The sequence below is a fragment of the Peromyscus leucopus genome, chromosome 7 (genome assembly GCF_004664715.2).
Source record: "Peromyscus leucopus breed LL Stock chromosome 7, UCI_PerLeu_2.1, whole genome shotgun sequence".
Lineage (NCBI taxonomy): Eukaryota > Metazoa > Chordata > Mammalia > Rodentia > Cricetidae > Peromyscus > Peromyscus leucopus.
The window spans coordinates 66,604,264-66,627,885 of NC_051069.1; the positions used below are offsets into that span (position 1 = coordinate 66,604,264).

The window sequence follows — 23,622 nt, forward strand, 5'->3', positions numbered from 1 at the left end:
GTTAGAAATCACACACATTAGCATAGGTTTTATGCTGTCTACCGACGTATCAGTGGCCACCAAAGATCTTGACCGGTTCCTGGGTGTTGTTATGCGCTTTCTGCAGAGGTGGGAAAGAAAGCAACCATGCTCTGGTCTGGGGTGCATCAGTATTTCCTACAAGTATGGGGCTCACTGCTGTGAGGCAGTAACATTACCTCGGGATCGTGTATACATGACTGCTTGCCTAAGTGTTTACTGGGTGTGATTGAGTTTACGAATCAGCTTGACGGCAGCACAGTGGGCCAAATTAAACATTATTCCTGGGTGTGTGCATGAGGACGTTTCCAGGTGAGAGAAACATTAAAAAGACATACTAGATAAAGCCAACTCCACTCCCCAATTCACAACCAGACAGGAATCTCATCACTGCTTTTCCTGGAACTCCAGTTTCCGGAGGGAGGAGGAGACCATGGACTTCTCAGGGCTCTGTGACTACAGTATGAGTTGATCTCCACACACTCCCGTCTCCCCTGCTCTTACTGGTGTTCTTTCTCCAGCACAAAATGATATGACGTCAACATCTGCTCAATACCAGGTATGATCTCGTGCTTATTAACCAGTAGCCAGGCCTTCCTCTCTCTTCTTGTTCTAGCTATCTGCCTTTTCCCGGCTCCTCTCAGCCCAACAGTCCATACGTGCCTCCCATGAGGACCTTGGAGACCTTGGATGACAAGGGGACACCACAGAAAGAAACCAGACATCAGAAGCTGTGTGCAGCAGAAGCCCTCACCTTCTACCCCCACACTTTCTCACACTACACTGTAAACTCGGCAGTAGTACAATGGCCCCGTTTTGTTGAAACACCAAGATTTTTTTAAGTCACAGTCTACACTGACGACTGAGAGCTTGTTACTCCACCTGGCACGGTTCCTTGTAACCCAGAAATCAATTATCTGTGTACGTTTACCTCTTATTTCGTACTATTCCCATGACTACATGAGAATTAAAATTGTCAGTGGGTAATATAACAGCCATTTATGGGTAGTTCTTTAGCTGTAATACTTGTGGATTTCCCTCTTTAAGTGACAGATGACCTTAACATAAAACCTTATATTCGGTATTCAACAGCAAAAACAATTAAGGGGGTAAAGAGATGACCCCATCAGAAAGGTCCCTGCCACACAAACATAAAGTGGTGTGTTCAAATCTCAGCACCTGTGCTACAAAAGGAAGGCCAGGTGCAGAGACACACCCTTTATAACCCTAATGCTGGCTGGGGAAGCAGAGCCAAGAAAAACCTAAAAAAAAATTCAGTCAGTATAGCTTAATTAGTGAGTGCCAGATCAGTGAGAGACCTACCTCAGAAAGCAGGATAGAGAGCAACTGAGGAAGAGAGCTGCCATCAACCTCTCATATGCACACTTCATGCAGGCGCACACGCATGCACACAGCCTACACAAACACATAGAAACATACACAAAAATGAGAACTACAGTTAACTAAAAGCATTTCAATGCATCGTAATCTAAGGTGGTTTTGTTCTTCTGAAAGAATCCATCGTCGCTTTCACTACTACTACTGGCTTTAAGCAGATATGTCAACTGGACCGAAAGCTTATTCAGGACTCACGCCAGTCACTTAACATCAAACCATCACTACACATAACCACCAAGTCACAGTTCTTAGTGATGCTTCTCATTCCCAGACTTTCTCTCTAAGGTCCTCTGTCCCTTTCCCAGAGCTGTCTTTCCTAGCTTGACATGCTGTACAACGGTGAGGGCGAGCATGTGTGTGTGTGTGGCTTAGACCATCCATAAAGAGGTACCATCCAGCACTCAACTGCCCCAAGGCTCGGCGCCACTTGCCTCAAGCCAGATCCACATGACAAGGTGGATGATCTCAAAATCAAAGTGAAGCTAGCTGTGTGGGCACTCCCTCCCCACCCACCCCCTCCCCGCCCCCATCCCGCTACCCTCAGGGCTGTAAGCAGCATCTCCCGAGTGGCATCGGAGCCCACTACCCGATGTGATCTGATCTGATCTGATCCCAGGAGAAAGCACTGTGGTCAGTTTTGCTTTCTGCAACAGCCGCTGGATAGAAACCCACCATTATGGGGGGGGGGGTGGAATCGATGAGCAACTTAGCATGTAAAGACTGGGGAGCACTCATGGGGAGGGCAGAGGAAGGAAGATAAAATGCCACTGAAAAATGGAGAACCTGCAACTAAATAAAGAACTTGTCCTAAAATCCATATGTTGTTTTCAGTTATTATGGACTTGCTATTTTAAAGAAAGAAAAAGAGGATGCTATATAAATATTCTATTATTCAGTACAATTTTGTTGATAACAGGGCAGGAGCCATATTACAAGTCTACTTTTCCATTCCTATGTTCTGGTATAGTATGGGCAAGTTAGATACCCTAGGGAGATCCTTCTAGACAGGGACAAAACAGACTGGGGACTGGCAAGAAACATAAAGTATAAATGTGCTCATCAAAAGGGACTTGTGGTTTAATCTCTAAGCCATCTCTGTAGCCCTGGAATATAATTTTCCTAATCACAATAGCCCAATTCCTTTCTACTGTCACTTAAAAATAATCACTATAATCTGGAGTTAACTACTGTGGTGGTTTGAATAAGAATGGCCCCCAGAGGCTGATATTTGAATGTCTGGTTCTCAGCTGGTAGACTATTTAGGAAGGATGGAGGTGTGGCCTGGCTGGAGGAGGTAAGTCACTGGGGGTGGACTTGGGGGGTTTCAAAAGCCCATAGCAGGCCCAGCGTGCTGCCTGTGGATCAGGATGCAAGCTCTCAGCTACTGCTCCAGCACCATGCCTGCCTGCCTCCCCACCCCCCCCCCCCCCAATGACATCATGGACTAACCCTCTGAAACTACGCAAGCCCCCAATCAAATGCTTTCTTTTGTAAGTTGCCTTGGTCCATGGTGTCTCTTTAGAGCAACAGAATAGTAACTAAGTGTGCAGTGCTCTGCCTTTAGTGAGTAGCAGGCAACCCTCTTTTTCTGTATTGACCCACGAGAAGGTACAAACTAAGGCAGAAGGGGCTCAAGTGAGGAAGAAGGAACTTGTAAACAAGGGACAAGATCTACGGTGAGAGCTGTCTGGCCACCCTGCCTCAGCCAAGCGGGTCCGGCTGTGCGCTTCCTTTTGCTGGTGTCTCTCATGGTTAACGGTGATAGCGACGAGGAAACTCTCCAGGTCCAGCCACTGTGCAATGTGCTAAGCAGGGTGTTAATCATCCTGGGCCCGAGTCGGGCAGCCAGAGAAACAAGAACAATGGCTTCATTACGGCACGTCTGAGGTGTGTGCCGTGGGTAAAAGCAGACTTGTGCAGCTTTTCTGGTGGGGATGTACACAGTTAATCACAGAGAAACCAAACAGAAGAACCGTGTGACTGAGGAGGAGGACATACGGATACTCCAGGTTTGTGCTGCCCGAAGAGGCCTTTTCTCAGGGCAGACTCAGAAGCAAACACAAGGTCACTTCAGTGAGTTTCAAGCCTGTTATAAGTTACACTCAAGAAGCCAAAAGCTGCAGACCACAGGCACTGTTCGGCATTCCCAGCCTGGACAGAAGAAACCACCCCAGCATTAAACCAATCCCAAGCTCCAGAAGAGAGGAGAACACGGGTTCTGCTCTCCCTGCAGAAGAGAGGAGAACATGGGTTCTGCTCTCCCTGCAGAGTGTCCGTAGTGCTTTTACTTATACTGGAAAGACCTTACATCTACGTTCTTGTTAGTTGTGTTTGCTAGTTAGCCAGTCACAAGCCAGGATCGATAGGCAAACTAACCAGCACCCCTTCCACCTGGCCACCCCCAGCCCACCTTCACAACTGTAATACTCCCTGAGTTCTCTACTTCTCGTTTAAACAGCCCTTTTAATCTCAATATTTATTTTCCAAAAAAAAAAAGCAAAGTGTTTTAAACAACGAATACAAAGCTACTTTCAATATCAGAAATGCATATTATATAAATACAGTTTTATAAAGTCTCATACACAGCAACTCATGCATAAAATTGGAACATGGATATTGTTCTCTCCATGATTTAATATTAAGTGTTACAGTTTTTCATTTCTAGCAATAATGACCTCAGCTAGGGCCAGTGACCTAGGCCTTACACTTTGGGGAAAACTAAACTGAAAGGAGAATGACATGATTCAATGATGTAAGTCAAATTACAGCATCAACTATAAAACTCAATCTACTGACACTGGGGCCGGAAACATGATGTAGTTAGGAAAGTCTGTCCTGGATCCTTGGAGAGTAGATCATACTATAGGTCAATACCTTTTCTTATGAGAGGCCATTTCCCTAGGACAGCTACAAGCAGGCGGACCCAGGTAACAGACATAAAGTTCCAGTGTCCAGCTACAGGCTCTGCACGACAGTGAATGCCTTGTACCTGAACTGTATGTAATAAGCCTGGCAAGTTTTACGTAAGATTTTAACAACGCATCCAGGTATCGATTCCTTGTATTGTATTCCAGTCATCCTTCAATCTATATTCAAGGAAAGCATGCAGTATTTTTTTCTCTCCAATATATTTTTGGTCCCTGCATGTTTAACATGTACCTCAGTGCTCACATGTATCATACAAGATAGTGCTCATCATCCCAGAACACAGCCAGAAAAACAATCAATCCAAAGCAGATCCAGCACTGATGACAGACCCAGGACTCTGGCCTAAGGTCCCCAGCCAGTAATTCTGGGAGTAGCCTCTATTCCATACCCCTGCCCCCCAAAAGCATGCCCTCACTGCCTAGAACACCCCTAGGCAGTGCCTTTGCCTCATGAGCTCACTCTTCACTACAAGCCCATATCTCCCTTGACTCTGTGCCCCAAATATCAGAAAACAAAGTCACAAGGTAAGGGTTTGGGGGTCTAGGCAGTTCTCCTTGGTCCAGGAAACAGTCCTTTGAAAAACCTTATGTATAGACTTTCTTAGAGAGAAACAAAAAACTCTCTTATCTTTCATTTAAGGAAGGAAAGAAAAATCTAAGCAAACGTGAGCTTAAGTCAGCTCGAGCTTATTGTCCTGAACCAGGCATATCTTGGAGACTTCCCACCCTACACACAGAGGTGCAGGATTGTCTGCAGCAGAAGGAAGTTAGGCTCATTATCACATGAAACTTCTGAAGGAAGTCTGTAGCAAGTCTAAGTGGTACCTTCTAAAACCCTGCTACTGTCTGGCGGACTGGCAGGGTCAGCTGCCCCTGGGAACCAAGGCACAATCTCAAGGCCCACTCCAGACCCACTACTTCAGAATCTCCAATTTAATAAAACGTTCAGGTAATCACTGCATGTTCAAGTTCAACATGAAGCAATCCAATGGGTGTGTGCGCCAACACCTTGCCTTCATCCCCCATGGTCAGAGCACTGATTTTTAGAAACTCAGGAACTGAAGACGCCATTGAAAGCCCCACCGAGAAGCGGCCAGCCCTGGTTTTAGCTCTTCTACAACCCAAAGGCTGGGCAGGGAACTCAGACAATCAGCTTCTGTCTGCAGCAGGCAGCTCCAATTAGCGCAACAGAGAAGCAGAGACTAGACAGACCTCGGACAACGGCCTCGAGGCCTCACAATGCCTCAAGTGTACAGGCTAGGCTCTTGCACTGCCTCTCAGGCTGGAGGCTTTCTGACTTTTACTATCCACTCCAGTTGCCTTGGAAATTTATACTGATGTGGTTTTTATCTGCCAAAAATTAATAGTAAATAAACGGCAAAGGGAAAGGAAAGGAAGCACACTGAGATCTGCCCATCTGGAACTGGCCTGAGACCCTGTTCCTGGTAGTTATAGCAACAGTGACCTTGTTTGGATGTGTCATCCTGGCAGGCTTTTACAACCTTCAAGAAATCCCTGAACCCACCCATGCTCCGTGCCGCACTCTCTGTGCTGGATGGTGGTTCGTGCCCCCGTGCCATGTGCCTGCCTCCCCCAACTCGCCCCCAACACGCCACATTCTCAGGCAGGTTACTTATGGAGGCAGGGCTCTTCCAGGACAGTTTAAGGCCCTCAGTATTTCTCAGACAGTCTCAGGGAACATGAAAAAAACTGCTGGGACCTTCACAAGGCCCCGACGCTTGCAGAGGGCAAAGCTGAGAATGAGAAATTTCAAAGGGACAAAGTGAGCGTCCCCAGGGCAGGAAACGTTACATCCCTACACAGACTTCAGGCAAGCTCAGCTTTGTCAACATACTGTCAGACTGTGGGGTAGAGCACACAGACAGCACACAGTACATAAGACTGTTGGGTAGAGCACACAGACAGCTCACAGTACATAAGACTGTTGGGTACAGCACAGAGACAGCTCACAGTACGTCAGACTGTGGGGTGGAGCACACTGAGGCATAACCAGGAGAAACCAACCTTTCCCTGGGGCATGACTTCTGTATATCAGCATCCAAACAAGCATTCACCACCAGCTCTCAATTCCAAGCCCAGTAAAATGAGTGAGTGCTGGTCATGGTCACCTGTGGCCCTAGTACTTGGGGGGCTGAGGCCCGGGGGCTGCCACAACTTCAAGGCCAGTTGGGCTACACAGTGAGTACCAGGCCAGATAGGTTTACAAAGTGAGACTTTGTCTCACAAAACCAAACTGAGCGAAGTAAGTCATGTGGTCTCCAGCCAAGAGAGGTGAAAACTGAAGCCGCTTTTTAAAAGCAACAAGAATAGCGTTGGCAAATATTTGAAGTTAACTGAACTATTTAAGGTGTTACTTAGCCAAGCATGGTGAGACAGGCCTGGGATCCCAGTACTTAGGAAGGGTGAAGTTGGAGGTTTGCAAACTCAAGAATAGCCTGAGCTACAAAGTGACATGTCTCAAAAACATAAACTTTAAATCTCATTAATTTCCACACACAAAACAGTGCACCTAGATTTCCCATAACCAGAAAAAGCACCTCCAATAACCTTTATAGACTCATTTTTATGAATCGTGTCCCCAGCATCAAGAGACAAGAGGACGACCCACGTGGGACGTCTTCTTACCATTCCGAGACACATCCAGCTCTACCAGCTGCATGAAGTTTGCTATTTCCGGGGGGAGCCGCTGAATTTCATTGTCACTGAGTCCAAGCTTTCGTAATTTGACTAGCTGGAAAAATTGCTGCAAGAGAAAATGGTGTAACGTAAGTTTCACATACATTTATTTGCATGACTCTTTGAGCTAAAATAACATTTCAGTTTGTCTTTTAAAACTAATGAGACTGTACCCAGGCCAATTTCCTCATTTGAGCAGTAACCTGATCATATAAAGACATCATGGGCATAAACTGTGTACAAAGTACATATCATTTTTGCAGATTCCTATCCATCTACAAGTATTTAAAACTAAGAATGTTTAAAAAATATGAATAAGCAACTTCATGAGAATAGATTGTCACATCTTCTATTTATCAAAACTAATATTAAAACTGTGATATTAAATACATATATGTAAACATAATGATTTATTTTAGAAGAACTTTAATTAAAACTACTGTTTATACAAAGCATAATACATTAATTCTATTGGTTTTAGATGAAATATCTCACAGTGTCTGCAGCAAGTAGGAAAACATTTTGACCAGGAATCAAAAGTCTGCACTGGTTCCCAGGGCCAAAGCACAATGACTATGTAGTCTTTCTAATGCATCCTTCAACAATGTACTAAAATTTGTACAGAGATGAACATAAATATAAAAATATGCAATAAGCCTATGAAGACTACTGTTGCTGAAAGTTTTCCTGTGTCCCAGCCAGTAGTTAGGACAAATCTCTCCCACTCACATCCTCCAAGTAAACACACAGAGGCTTATATTAATTAAAACTGCTCAGCCATTAGCTCAGGCTTATTACTGACTAGCTCTTACACTTAAACTCAGCCCATTCCTGTTCATCTATATGTTGCCATGTGTTCCATGGCTTTACCTGTGTGCCATTACATGCTGCACCCTGGACAACAGGCTGGAGTCTCCTCACTCAGCCTTCCTCTTCCCAGAATTCTCCTTATCTACTTCTTCTGCCTACACTTCCTGCCTGGCTACTGGCCAATCAGCATTTTATTAAACTAGTGTACAAAAAGCATTATCCCATAGCATTTCCCCTTTTCTGTTTAATTAAAAAAGGAAGGTTTTAACTTTAACATAGTAAAATTGCATATAAGAAAACAGTTATCAAGCAAGAATTATAGTTACAATATTTAGCCTATTTGTATTTGGCAAAATTAAAGAAAATATTCTATCTATCCTATATTTATGAATCTAGAGTTTTACATCTAATTTATCCTTTATCATAATCAAGGAAAATTATAATTATCTAGTCTTCAACTACATCAAAGATCCCAGAAGGATATAATATTACCTAAGTAAACAGGAAGTACATTGTAAGCAACTTCCAAAAATCTAGAATGACAGGGACAGCTGCCTGCCTAGACAGTCATTCAAAGTTCCTCTGTAACACTGGGGCATCCATCTTCAGCCTATAGGCCTAGTCTCTCAGTTATTTTTTTTCCTCTGTGTCCTGTAGAATGTCTGTCAGTTTCTTCTGTGAAGCAGGAACCTGAAGGGCCATCCCGTCTTGCAAAGTTCTGTGATCATCTTTCTATAGGTCCTGCATGTCCAGTTGATACAACATTTTGTCAAACAGTCTAGGCAAGAACAGTTTCTTGCCAAATGGCTATTTTTGTGAGGAAGAAGATAAACTCCATATGGAGTGCTTTCGATGCTCATATTTTTCTTTGAAATAAATCGGTGCTGCTAGGAGCAGACGTGTCTCATTGTCCAGAAAGCCTAAGTTTTTAAAACACTTTAAATGCCATATTCTGTAGGTCTTTGAAGTGTTTGAAGATTTCCTACTTAAAAGAATTATATCTATGTATATATCTATGTATATCTAGAAAACTTAACATGACTATAAGTTTGACTATCATAGAAGACTAATTATTAATCTGTATTTCTTAATTATCCATTACAATTTAAATGAGTTACATAAACATAACATTTTAAACAAGAGTAGAAATATACATACAGTATAACAAAACTAACTTTAAATTTGTATCAATAAACTAAAATCTATACCAATGTAAAACATTTTAAACAAGTTGCTCTTTAAAAGTAGGTTCAACAATCCATCCTTTTATCCTATCATATCTATATCTTATATTTCCATATCAGACTACTAACACACAATGCAAGAGGCAAACTAGATAGTTATGCATCAAAATTCTTAAAGCCAAAATGCAGGACAAATAATAATAAAGTGGAAGGAAGGAAGGAAGGAAGGAAGGAAGGAAGGAAGGAAGGAAGGAAGGAAGAAAGAAAGAAAGGAAAGAAGGATGGAGAATAGCTGTGCTGTAAGTAGCCATAAAGAAATTAGGACAAGTACCTCTAAAGGAAGGAAAACTGATTGAAAATTCATTTTTAAGGAACAGTTAATCCTTGTCTTCTCTTCTGTGCCCTTCATAGTCAGGCAAAAAGTTAATTGAAAAAGTTAAAGCATGAGGGCTTTAAAGGCAAGAATAAGGCAACACACACCAAAAAAAAAAAAAAAAAAAAAAAAAAAAAAAAAAAAAAAAAAAAAAAAAAAACCACCACAGTAAAGGGCTATCAGAGAGAGCTCACCCTCCTGTCTGGGGGTAACCAGGACTCCAGGCATGGGCACAGACCTAGCAACACCAATTATCGTAGAGAAGAGCTGACATGATGTCCTCCACCCTCAACACACACTTTCTGCACATGCTCATCTAACCCACATTCCTGGGATCTGGATCTCTAATTTAAACAGTCTAGATTCTCCAGACACCTAAGAAAAAAAAGCCTACCATATGCCAAAAGCCAAGTGTGTATGCATGCACATGCAGGAACACACATACACACACACACACACACACACACACACACACACACACACACACACACCCCACAAGAGAAACAATACAAGGAACCAAAAAAAACTTCATCAGCTAAAAAATACAGGATGGGGGCAAGGGGAAAATCAAGCTGAAGCAGTATGTTGTTACCAAACCAAGAAAAATTTGAATTAAACAATTGGAAATTTAAAAATACTGTAGCCTTCACAAAAGATTCTAAGAGAAGTAAATAAAATGAACAAACTTCCTCAGAAGAAATTTGGCAAAACTCAGAGATGGCAAAATAGGAGGAACAAATAACAAAAAACAGAAAGAAAGAAAAAACAGGAAAACTAAACAACTCCACAAGCAATAACCCATGCCAGTAATATGGAGTCCAAACACAGGAAACTGCAGAACATGGCTTTTCTGTTCCCAAGGACACACCTTCAGGACAACACAAACATGTTCCGGTTTGGATCTGAACTGTATCCCACATCTGGTGGTGCTGTGAGGAAGGGACTTATGGAAGCTTCAGTAAGTGGCAGTCTAGCTGGAAAGAGAATGTCACCATCACTTGATGGTTACAGCCCAGAGCCTGGTTTCACCTCCATTTCTCTGAATACTGGTCCATGATGATGTGAATAGGCCCCTCCTTGAGCTCACATTGCCATAAATTCGTCTCTTTCCACTGCCATCTCTACCCTGCTGTGATGGACTAAAAACGTAAGCCAAAATAAATCTTTCCTCCCTTGTTTCTGTCCGTTATTCTGATCACAATAATGCAAAAATAACTAATGGAATGGAAAAAACACAACTAAGGAATATTGAACTAATAGAACTAAAAGTTCTACAGTAAATATAGAACTAATTGGAATTTTAAACTCCCGAAGATGAGTGAAATAAAGGGGGAAGCGACTGACAGGAAGTTTGAATTCAGACTGGCACCGGTCCTGACACAAACCTGAAAAGTCAATGACATATGCCTTAAAAAGACAAGAAGTTATTTCCCACCCAAATATGAAAAACTTGCTTTTCCACACTTTCTGTCAAAATGTGGATGTAAACTTAAAAGAATGATATGACATTCAGGATAGCAAAGCAACAAAACTCAGGAGGACAATAGAAATTCCCAGGGAGATTCCCATAACCCCTGAACCACAATCCATGAAAATAACATGAATAAACAGAAGCCAGATATATAGGCTCCCAGATGAGAGTTTTGAAAAAAAAAAAAAAAGAATGAAAACTCATCTCAGAGATTATCTGATGCGGCAGAAAGTACAATGAAGAAATCCACAACTCTGCACGTGTTAGAGATAAATCAGAACCATTCATGGAGACAACCAAACAGGCAAACAGGGATGGAGCTGGCTCCTGGGAATGCACAGCACAAGAGGAAATCATAATATAAATATAAGATTTGGTTAGGAGGAAGACATAAGTCATAATAATATTCTATCATCCACACTGATAAAAATAATTATGTCAACATTAGAAAGGCAAGAAACTGAAAGTGCTGCATCTTCAATTTCCACTAATGGACATCTATGGAGAGCTACAAAGTGGGACCTACTCCAGCTGGAAAGCAAACAGGCCACTGGTGATACGGAAGCACACCTCTAAAACAGCACCCAGCTGGGGGTTCTCAAAAGCCCAGGGGAGGCAAGAGGCCCCTGTCCCCAGCTGATCAGAACTGTGAAATGACTGCATATACTACCTTGTTAAAAATAGAAAATGAAGCCGGGCAGTGGTGGCACACACCTTTAATCCCACCACTCGGGAGGCAGAGCCAGGCGGACCTCTGTGAGTTTGAGTTTGAGTGAGTTCCAGGAAAAGCGCCAAAGCTACACAGAAAAACCCTGTCTTGAAAGACCCCCCAAAAAATAATAGAAAATGAATTTACAAAGGAGAAAGTCTGTACTAGGATGACAGGATGCTTCAAATGTTGATTCTAATATGCTAATATTTAGTGGAAAGATCTCCCATGCTCATGGATAGGTAGGATTAACATAGTAAAAATGGCAATCTTACCAAAAGCAATCTACAGATGCAATGCAATCCCCATCAAAATCCCAACACAATTCTTCACAGACTTGGAAAGAACAATACTCAACTTCATATGGAAAAACAAAAAACCCAGAATAGCTAAAAGAATCCTGTATAGTAAAGTAACCTCTGGAGGCATCACCATCCCTGACCTCAAGCTCTACTATAGAGCTATAGTAATAAAAACAGCTTGGTACTGGCATAAAAACCGACATACAGAACAATGGAATAGAATTGAAGACCCTGACATTAATCCACACACATATGAACACCTGATTTTTTACAAAGAAGCCAAAACTATACAATGGAAAAAAGAAAGTATTTTCAATAAATGGTGCTGGCATAACTGGATGTCAACATGTAAAATATTACAAATAGATCCATATCTGTCACCATGCACAAAACTCAAGTCCAAATGGATCAAAGACCTCAACACAAATACAGTTACACTGAACTTGATAGAAGAGAAAGCAGGAAGTACTCTTGAGCATGGGCACAGGAGATCACTTCCTAAATATAATACCAGTAGCATAGACACTGAGAGCAACAATTAATAAACGGGACCTCTTGAAACTGAGAAGCTTTGGTAGGGCAAAAGACACGGTCAATAAGACACGGTCAATAAGACCAAAAAGACAGCCTACAGAATGGGAAAGACCTTTACCAACCCCACATCTGACAGAGGACTGATCTCCAAAGTATATAAAGAATTCAAGAAACTAGACATCAAAATACTGAACTACCCATTTAAAAAATGGGCTACAGAGATAAACAGAGAATTCTCAAAAGAAGAATCTCAAATGGCTGAAAGACATTTAAGGAAATGCTCAACATCCTTAGTCATCAGAGAAATGCAAATGAAAACAACTCTGAGATACCACATTACACCTGTCAGAATGGCTATGATCTTCTCCTTTTATTGTTTGAAAGAAAAAAAAAAAAGAACTGGTATTTATATAATGATCCAAAGATACACTGCCTTTTAAAAAGCAAGTGGGCAACACAAAACAGACAAAACTTTTCAAGTCTACCGATAATACTACTGGGCGCCACTCCTCATTCTATAACTGAAAATAGCAAAAATAAGCACAGTACATGAATATATCTTTACATTATGATGTTAAAAATTAGGAAGCACAATGTGAGTAAGGAAAACAGACTAGCCAGTTGTTACATAATTCAGTATTATGCAAATAATAAAAATGATTATTAAAGACACAAGAGAACTTGAAAAGGGTTACCATGCAAACAAAATTCTAAAAGAAAACAAAGTTCCAGGGTCTCTGTAAAAAGCCATGAGACCTACAGGAAGAGATTGCAGCAAGAGAACATTGGATGGGATAAAGTAGCTCACACTGAGGTCACGTGACAAGAGTATTGCATGAACTGCTGTTTTTAAGATAAAAAAGATTATTTAAATGAGCTATATATCTGCACAAATGGTTCTACTAATTGTACGTATTTGTTAATGAAGAAGATGCTCAAAGGGTGCTAATCCTTGAGATTTCTTTAACCATCAGTTGAGATTTAAGGGACCGCAATCTCTTTTTACTAGTTGTACTAAAGCATCACCAAACACAAAAGCCATTGAAAAGAGTCACATATTTGAATAACTGAGCCGATGCCAATTGTTCAAAGAGTCTGACAGTTTCATAATACATCAATGTGTTTACTCAAGCATGAAAAGCTTACTTTGTTTTCCAAGAAAGGCGTAATAGCAAAAGTACAAAAGCCATCACCAATTCCATGCATCCAGGGCCCGTCCGTTATGTCACACACAAGTAAATGGGTTACTCAGGTCTGCAGCAAATAACAAAAATGGTAGCCTACAGATCTCCATGTTTAACAGAAGTCCTAACGAGCAAACAAATTAGGGCTTCGTTCCGCGGGTTGTATGCATCCTCACCTACACCGTGTCCCAACTGCTGCTTCGGTCAACATGGGAAGGTACACAGTAGTTGTAAAAATGCAGTGTGCTATGATCTCAAAATGAACCCAATAACTCCTCAGTCCTTTCCCGCATTAGCCTGATGGATCTAAGCAGATGTTCAAATGTTCTAAATCATCTATTTTTCTTATACAGTTGAGGAGATGTTACTCAAACTATACCACATTGTAAACTTTCAGCTTACTTACATAGTCAGAGAAAAGAATTCATAAGCTATAAACCCTTCTGCCTTGTTTCTGAGATCAGCCAGGGCACACGGAGAACAATTTGTGTAGCTCTTCTGGCAGGGTGCCTGAGCACTGAGCAATCATATGACAAAGGACACAGCGACACTATTCTTCAGATCTACATGTTTGATTACAGCTCACTGACCCACTTAGAGCACATTTTGTGCAATTATATTCAGAGAAACCCCAATTGCTCTGGGTTGTTACACGGCACCAAGCTTCTTACAGCCACTATTGTTTCTAGTAGATACTGAGCCTTTCATTCAACAAAACAAAATGTTGTTCCCATTCTCCATCTGACAAGGTCTTTGCCCTTTTGGTACTAGGAATCCTTTTCTGCATCTGAGAAAGGGGCAACGGAAACCTCGGTTCTAAAAGGGCTGCATCCTTTCATGTTACTATGTGGCCAACCATCAATCAGTTGTACCCAAGTTGCCCCAAATTCCTCCACCAAGTAGAGAAGAACCACTACCGTGGATTCCGGTGTGGAACAACAGTGTCGAGAATGCCACAAACCTCTGAGCTACAATGACGCCGATTTCCACTTCGGAGGCATTCTAACCCTTGACCAAAATCTTTTACCTTTTTGTATTTTATATAACTTAAATAAAATCCCTACCCCTGTCCTCGTCAACTTGGGCTGTCTTTTTGATCAGCTACATATATAGATATTGTAAACCAAAAAGTGTTTCCTACAAAATCAGGAACAAGACAAGATGCCCACCATCACCAATCCTACTCAATATAGTGCTGGAAGACTTAGATCAAAGAAAGATACCAGAAACAAAAGGGATAGACAGAAACAGGAAGGGCCAAACTGAAAGCATCCCTGCTTGTAGATGACATGGGAAAACACCAGAAAACTCTTAGACACCTTCAGAAAAGTGCCAGGATTCAAAATCAACACCCAAAACCCAGTAGCCTTCTATACACTGGTAATGAACTTGAAGAGAAAGAAATTAGAAGGAAAAAAATCTCAATCACAGCAGCTTCGAAAGAAACAAAACTAAACTAAGTTAACAAAGGAGGCAAAAGAGAGGCCTATACTCTACAATGAAAACTCTAGGACACTGAAAAAAACAAAACACCAGAACATAGAGAACTCCCACAAAAATAATCCACTGAGTCCACACAATCCTTAACAAAATTCCAATGATATTCTTCCAGAACTAAGAAAAAAAGTTTCTAAAATTTATATGAAAGCATACATTATCCCAAGAAAGAGAGAGGGTAATACTGTAGTACTGCACCCCTGATATCAAGTTATACTAGAGCTATCAGAACAAAATTGTATGTTTTGGCACTAACATGGAACAGACATGGAACAGAATAGAGAATGTAGAAAATAAGCCCACACAGCTACAGCCAGACATCTAACGCTTGACAGCAACAGTGTCAAACAAATATTGGGGAAAGCCAGTCTATTTAATGAGCATGGCGGGAAAGTAGGATTTCCATGTGTTGAAAAATGGACCTAGGTCCATCTCTCCCCTCCTACACACACACACACACACACACACACACACACACACACACACACACACACACTTAAAAATTGGATCAAAGACCTTAATATAAGACCTGAAACCTTAAAAGAGAAAAACCTAGGTAAAACACTACACTTCAAAGCCATAGACAAAGATTTTCTGGAAGACCCCAAACAGAACAGGAAACGGTCCCAAGAACTGACAAGTAGAATCCATCAAATTAAAAAGTTTCTATACAAACACAGGTAACCACCACCCAAGTGGAAGAGATGGCCTATAGGGTGTGGAAAGGTCTTCCAACCACACAGCAGACAGGGAATTAACCTCTAGGATATATAAAGAAGTACAAATATAAACATCAAAAAGTCAACCAATCAATAAATGGACTAACAGAACAGAGAGTTCTCAACTAAGACATACACAGGTAGAGAGGGTTTGCAGAAAGAAAAACTCCAAGGATGTTTTAAAAAGCCATATGGTAACCTAGTATGTTATAAGCTTCTTATGTATACTATGTATGAAATATATTCATATAAAAGTACTTAATGAAGCCGGGCGGTGGTGGCGCACGCCTTTAATCCCAGCACTCGGGAGGCAGAGGCAGGCGGATCTCTGTGAGTTCGAGGCCAGCCTGGGCTACCAAGTGAGCTCCAGGAAAGGCGCAAAGCTACACAGAGAAACCCTGTCTCAAAAAACCAAAAAAAAAAATAAATAAAAAAAAAAGTACTTAATGAGAGTTACCCAACACAGAGGATTATGCTCATCCTAGAAGCCATAGATTGCCAAATAAAAAGCCCAGGGCCAGGTGTGGCACAGAGAGGAGATGGTGTGAATATGCTCAAAATACATTGTATGAAATTCCAAATATATAAGACACACATAAGGCCAACAAATCTTCAAAAAATATTCCAACACTCCTACCTAGCCATCAGGGATATGGAAACTGAAGCTGTGGAGATGGGGATACTATTCCGTTGGTAGAGTGCTTGTCTGGCATGCATGAATCCCTTTGGGGTCAATTCAGTACAATCTGCAATGCCACATAAACCAGCCACAGACCTGTAATCCCAGCAACTGGTCAAGGTCATCCTTGGCTACAAAGAGAGTTAAAGACAGTCTATACTACAAGAGACCCTATATCAAAAGAAAAGAAAAACTGGACTGATTACCTCAGGAAGAACAGCTATCATCAAGAAACCAAATGACAAGAAATGGAGGTGTGAATGTGGGGAAAGAAAACCACTTAGTGATTGATGGTAGGAATGTAAATGTTACAGCAAATATGTAAATCAGTGTTGGGAGGTGTGGGGGGCCATCCCTCACCACCACCACCACCCATCCCCTGTTTCCCCAGAGTACTCTTGAGTAGGAGCAGCAGGAGATATTAGTTAGAAAGATAAAGGGGAGAAAAACAGAAAATACAGGATAGCCTGAGAGGGCCTTGATTCTAATCCATCGGGTCTTGAATGTCTCTGCCCTGAGGTATTTAAAGGAATGCCAAGGGGTGAAGCAAAAGACCTTCCCCCAGCACAGCCAAGTGCAGACCATCTCAGACACCTGCACTCAGGCCCGTGGTCCAATCATCACCTCTATGCAGACCTGCTGGGTAAAGCCACTAAGAAACCTAAAAATGGACTCCAACAAAGAGGGTCCTCAAAAAATAAAAATTAGAACTAGCATGTGACCTAGTTATACCATTCATGGTTTTACTACCAAAGGACTGTAAGTCAATGTATCCTAGAGACAGGTGCACATCCTTGTTTATTGCTGCACTATTCATGATAGCTAAGAAAAATGGAACAAATTTAGATGCCCTTCAATAGATCAATGGATAAAGGAAATGTGATGTGTGTGTGGATGGATGGGGGTGGGTGGGTTGGTGGATGGATGGATGGATGGATATGGGTGGGTGGGTGGATGGGTGGATAGATAATGAAATTTTATTCTGCTACAAAAAAAAAATTTACAGGAAAGTGAATGGAAGTGGGATCAGCATGCTAAGTGCAATAAGCCAGAGTCTGAAAGACAGATGCAAGTTTTCCCTCTCAGGTGGACTCATTTACGTATGTGTATATATGTACAAATGTGTGCATGTGCATATGTGTGGGGACTATGAAAACAGAAAGGGGACCAAGAGAAGAAAGAGATGACTTGACTTGACTGATAAAATAGGAGGTGTTTTAAGATCTAGCCCCAAGAGTCCCATGTGTATCGAAGGAAGAGGATAAAGGTCTTGGAAGAACAGAGGCACTTCAGAGGAGACACTAAGTGAAAGAGAGAGACTGGCAGGGTAAATGGAGGGAGAGGCCATGGGGAAGGAGGATGATGCCTCTTCTATCTTGCTAATCTTCATCCCCCCCCCTCCAAAAACTCCTGGGGGGGGTCTGTGTCTGTGTGTGCATGTGTGTGACGAAAAGGACCCAATCCAGGAGGTTGGAAAACAGTCTCTGCTAATAGATGGAAAGGATAACAGAAAGTATGTTAAAAAGAGTCATGGGAAATGTTGCTAAACTAAATGGTCTACCACAAAACAAGGTAGGAAGATCCGTTACGGGAGAACATATATTAAAACTGGGTAACACATGTTACAAAATTCTGCAGTTAATCAGGAGTGTTGACTTTTCTAATATAAATTAAGAGAGAAAGTAGCTGAATAAAAGGTTTCATAATAAACAAGAAAGTTTTTAATAGACAAGAGGGAAAAATATTTACAGAATAGTAAAAGGTCCAGCTGAGCTAAGCAGAGAATTAAATAACAGCATCTCACATTCAGAATTTGAGTATGAAGGGGGTGCAGAGAATTAAATAACAGCATCTCACGTATGAAGGGGATTTAGTGAATGTTCAAAACGGAGAACTACTGGGAGCTGGAAAGACGGCCTAGCAAGTAAGGGTGCTCGCTCCAGATTCTGGATCCCAGCACCTGGGCAGTGAGCCAAATACTCTGCACACACATAGAGCAGCAGTTCTGAGGAGGACAGAGACAGGAGGATTGCTGAGGTTGGTGCCTTCCAGTCTACCCAAGAAAATCCCACCTTGGGTTCAGAGAAAGACCCTGCTTCAAAAGAACAGGCAGAGCGTGCTGGAGTAGGTCATCCAATACACTCTTCTAGCATCCGTGTGCACACACAGGCACCAGCACATAAACTCTCACACAGCACCCCCACCCTCTCCTACTGCACAGCACGGTAAATATAACTGTGTATGATACATTTTGAAATAACTAAGAGTAACTTTCCAACGTTCTTTCAAACATTCTAAATGTTAAATGTTTGAAGTGATGGATACAACTATATTGATTTAAATGTTCTACCCCGTATTCAAAAATCATACCATTATTTTGTATCCCACAGACTTATATAATTATAAACTGTCAACTTATAACAAAAAAGAATTTGGAATACTGACTCACAAAATAGAAAACTCATATCCAAATACTCTAGAATAGGAAACAGCTAATATAGTTAATAAATACGAAATGAGACAAAAAGCTCCATCCTTACTAAAACTATTTCCTCTATAATTGAAAAATATTTTACTTGCCAACTTATTTGTTCAGAGGACAGATTACTGCTCGAAAATGTAATATTTAATAGGTGTGTGTTTTAGCTGCACAGGAAGCCTTTGTACAACAAAGAAAAGACCGTTCGCTCATTTCTTTCCATGTCCTGAAATCTCAGCTGAGCCAATGTTAACCAGACAAATCCGCTCCTGCTGAGGGCTGGCAGGTGTGCACGTGGGCATTTGTAACAAAGGCACTGCATTTATTCTGCTCAAAATAGGTCTCTAATTTTTTGGAATTTTATCCCTGCTGATAATTTTATCCTCTTATTTGCTGGCATATTGGAATAGTCTCACGACACTTTCATGCCCCGTTACCCTTTCACCATTAATGTATTTAACAAAGATATAAATGCCCAAGGTTCCCACCACCATTGTTGAAAAAGTTCAGGGATAAATCACGTTGAAAAATCACCAAGCCAGGCATGCTCTCTGTGCTTGATCAGAAGTGGACAGTTGACAGCGCCATTTGCGATCACTTGGACAGAAGGAACTCTTAATTAAAACCAGAAGACATTAGGACAGTATTGCTTTAGTGGGAGCCTGAAGAAGCTGTTGGCATGGGAAGACCAGGCTGCTGGTGCCACAGAAGTGACAGGAGTGACAGGGGCTAAGCAGAGCAGCATGATCCAGGAAAGATCAACCAAGTAAATACTATCAACCAAAACATTAGCAGCAGCAGCAGCAGCAGGAGATGAAATCCATGCATCTGGAAAATACTTGATAATACACACATGCATCCCAAGGTTAGGAGGACACAAAGTACAATTATTTATATATACATATAAACATATATATATATAAACCTGATTTTGCTTAAAGGTGTACTAGAGATATATGTATGAGAGGACAAAGGATAAATCTGTTGCAAGAAAAGTTAAGCCAAATGACTGTGGCCATTCAACCTCTATACTGATGCTTTGTATCACGAAAATCAAAGAGGCCCTGCCTAGAGAGTGTTGCTTTTTCCTTGCATTTTCTCTCTTCTGCTGTTTTGCTTTGCTTTTCTGTTTGTCCATTTTGCTTTTTTGAGATAGAGTCTTACTCTGTAGCCCAGGATGGCCTTGAAATGGGATGATAGAAGTACATCAATGCCCCACCTTTTTCCTTCACATTTTAAACAATGGTAATTGAAAAGATAAATATATAAATAATTGTCATGTAAAAAAAAAATGGAATCCAAGGAGGTAGAGAAGTGGCTTCCTACAGTAGAGTGTTTTCCCAGCATGCAGGAAGGTCTAGGTTAAATGTCTAAAGCCCCGTAACACTGGGTGCGATGGCACAAGCCCACATTCCCAGCACCCGTAGGACGGAAGGCAGGAGGCCATAAATAAGTTCAAGGTCATACTCAGCTGCACAGCCAGTTCAAGGCTAGCATGGGATAAGGGAGGAAAAACATAAAAATCAAATATTTTTAATCGAATTTATTAAACCTGACTGACGCTCGTACCCAGGTGTTTAAACACGGTTTCATTTTTCAGGCTGAACTGCTGAGATTCCACGCTGAAGCTGCATTTAAAGGGCAATGAACTAATTTAATTAAGAAAATCGAAGGCAGCATTCAAGCTGTGGCACGGGGGCTGCCCGCTGTGCTGAAGCAGCTCCGGGGTGAGAGAAAGGGGAAAGGCCAGGAGACAGGGGAGTACCTGTGAAGTTTGGCAAGGACAGGCGGAGAGGCAGGCAGAGGGTGCCAGGTGGAGAGTACCGGGAACAGCGCAGCTGGAATCCTAAGGAGACACCTCCCAGGCCTGCACTGAAGAGGTACCGGAGAGTAAGACTTGGGAGATACAGGAGGCTGCACCTTGTAAAATCAAGTTCAATTAAAGGGCCGTACTTAAGCTGAAGGGTTCCCTGTTTCTGAAAAGCCATTGCCTAGCAAAGTGCTCCCCCATCCACCGCGGGTCACCAGAGAAACTGATAGGCGTGTGTGCGCGCTCACGTAGGAGGGAAGGCTCCATCTCAAGCAGATGGCAGAAGTTGGTCACACCATCTACATGCTAATGGTGTTGCAGGCAAGAAAGATAAAGGACTGAAGGGATCATGGTGGCTAGTGTCGAAGTCTCAGAGCTCCTAAGGCCAGACAATGAGAGGCAAGGTGTGAGTCCCTGTAAAGAGACTTCCCCTGGAGACTACTGATGAAGCTGTGAAGGTAAAGCCTAAGCTGCAGTGGAGACCTTGGGATGCTGGAGATGCCAGAACCATGCGACATCCCCAGAAGAGAGCTGCAGGCATAGAGTGGGATCTATCCAAGAGAGAGACTGTGCCGGCAGTGGACGAAGTGGAAGGTGCAAGACTACCCAAGTCTCTCGGAGCCCTAGACGCTGGACATGCAGTGCAGGTTTTGGTGTTTTCTCGGTTGCATTTCAGTCTTGCTCTGCTCCCATCATTCTCTGCTACGTCCCAACTCCTCCCTATTGGAATGGGAATGTTTACTCTGTGCCACTGTGTATCAGAAGCATCTAACTTGTTTCCAGATGACAGGAGCTCACAGATAAGTGAATGCCTTCAGGCTGGTCACGGTGGCGCACGCCTTTAATCCCAGCACTCAGGACCCAGAGGCAGGCAGATCTCTGTGAGTTCGAGGCCAGCTTGATCTACATAGCAAGTTGTTCCAGGTCACCCAGGGCGACACGAGATCCTGTCAAGACTGCCTTCAGGCTCAGCTGAGACTCAGACTTTGGGCTCTTATTGAAACTAAGTATTGAAACTATTCAACACTATGCAGACTTTTGAATTTGGACTGGATGTACTTTGCATTGTGAGATGGCCATGAGTCCATGAGACAAATGGTGGAAGGTAATGGCCCAGATGTGATGTGTTTGGGTGTCATGCTGACAGAGGTGTCATTGTGGTGACAAATCTTGATTGTTAACTTGATGGGAAGCAGAAATGCCACCGAAATCCGGCGCATGTCTCCCATCTGTCTTCTGTCATGTCCTGGATCCTTCTTGTTCTGAACATGTCTTCTTCTTCTAAAACTGTCTTCTTTATTTACTGCTATGTAAAAATATGTGATAAAAGCAACTCAAGGAAGGAAGTATTTATTATGGCTCCGAGTTTTAGAGTACAGTCCACAATGGCAGGAAAACCGACTGGCAGGAGCTTGAAGCAGATCGCATTATCTATGAGGAATTTGTGTTCTGTTTGCTTTAAGACAATCTCATTATATAGCCTGGGATGGCCTAGAACTCACTATGTATATCACACTGGCCTCTAGCTCAGAGAAACCTGTCTGCTTCTGCCTTCTTTAGTGCTGGGATAAGGCAGATGCCACCGTTCCTGGCTCTATGAGGGACTGTCTTAGATTTTCTTTTCAGTTTTTTAGGTTAAATGATATAGAAAGACTTACTCTCAATACGGATGGTATTCCATGTTCTGGGGTCTAAGACCAAATAAAAATGAGCAAGTTTGTTAGGTGCAGGCAGGCATCACTTTCTGCTTCCTGACCAGGGCTACACTGGGACTAGCTGCCACCAGCCCAGCCATCATCACTTCCCCTCCAGTGGGGTACTCTGGAGCCACAAGAGTTACAAACACCTTCTGCATTGAGCTGCTTTTGTTCCATACTGTAGCCTAGCAAAGCAGACAGTTCCAAGAGATGTTCAGACAAGGAACCCGACTCCTCAGGAGATCTAGAGGACGGCCTAAGGCAGGTGGGAGAGCAGCTAAAATGTAAGGTAGGAAGTGGAGAAAAATCACAATAAATGAAGGACATCCTGCTAAGAGAGAACAAGGGTCACCAAGATGGCTCGGTGGGTAAAGCACTTGGCACAAAGGATGGTGACCTCAATTTGACCCCCAGGAGCCACAGGATGAAAAGAGGAAACCAACTCCCACAAGCTGTCCTCAACAAACACATACTGTGGCTCACACACATGCATGCACACACAATCACACACACACACACACACACACACACACAAAAATTTAATCAAAACATTTTTAAAGAAAGGGTATTAAGTATCTCCAATTATAAAAAACTACATCTGTTATACTTCCATGGGAGAGGGGGCAGGGAGGGGGCAGGGAGCACACTGTTTTATAGTCAGCCATGACATTAACAGTAAGAGCAGATTCCCATGAGGCATCCACCGGGAATGGACGCAGAGAGGCTGCATCAGGAAGGTCGTCAACTTTCTCAGTAAAACACCAACCTTCAGACAGGTACCATGGCTATGACGTAAAGAACTCGCAAAGGCAACATAATGAGTGTTCACCCTGTATGTACAGGGTCTCCCAAGCTCCATCGCTTACTGCTAAGGGTTTTTTCATCTTCTGAAGCCACAGACTGATACCATGCCAAACCAGGTTTGACTTTTCTAGAAAACAAGCAAGAACTGGAAGACTCTATAAATAACACTGTGCCTTAAAACTTAAGCTCAGGCCGGGCGGTGGTGGCGCACGCCTTTAATCCCAGCACTCGGGAGGCAGAGCCAGGCGGATCTCTGTGAGTTCGAGGCCAGCCTGGTCTCCAAAGCGAGTTCCAGGAGAGGTGCAAAGCTACACAGAGAAACCCTGTCTC

At 42.4% G+C, this 23,622-nt stretch overlaps 1 protein-coding gene across 2 annotated transcripts in view; it reads right to left on the reverse strand.

Annotated features, from left to right (window-relative positions):
* The window catches only part of Lrrc1 (leucine rich repeat containing 1), a 119,856-nt gene that overhangs the window by 62,824 nt on the left and 33,410 nt on the right, over positions 1-23,622 (reverse strand). For both annotated transcript variants that reach the window (XM_028859836.2, XM_037207795.1), the window contains exon 2: positions 6,990-7,107. In XM_028859836.2, the coding sequence (XP_028715669.1) occupies positions 6,990-7,107 (118 nt within the window). The remainder of the gene's footprint in view (positions 1-6,989; positions 7,108-23,622) is intronic.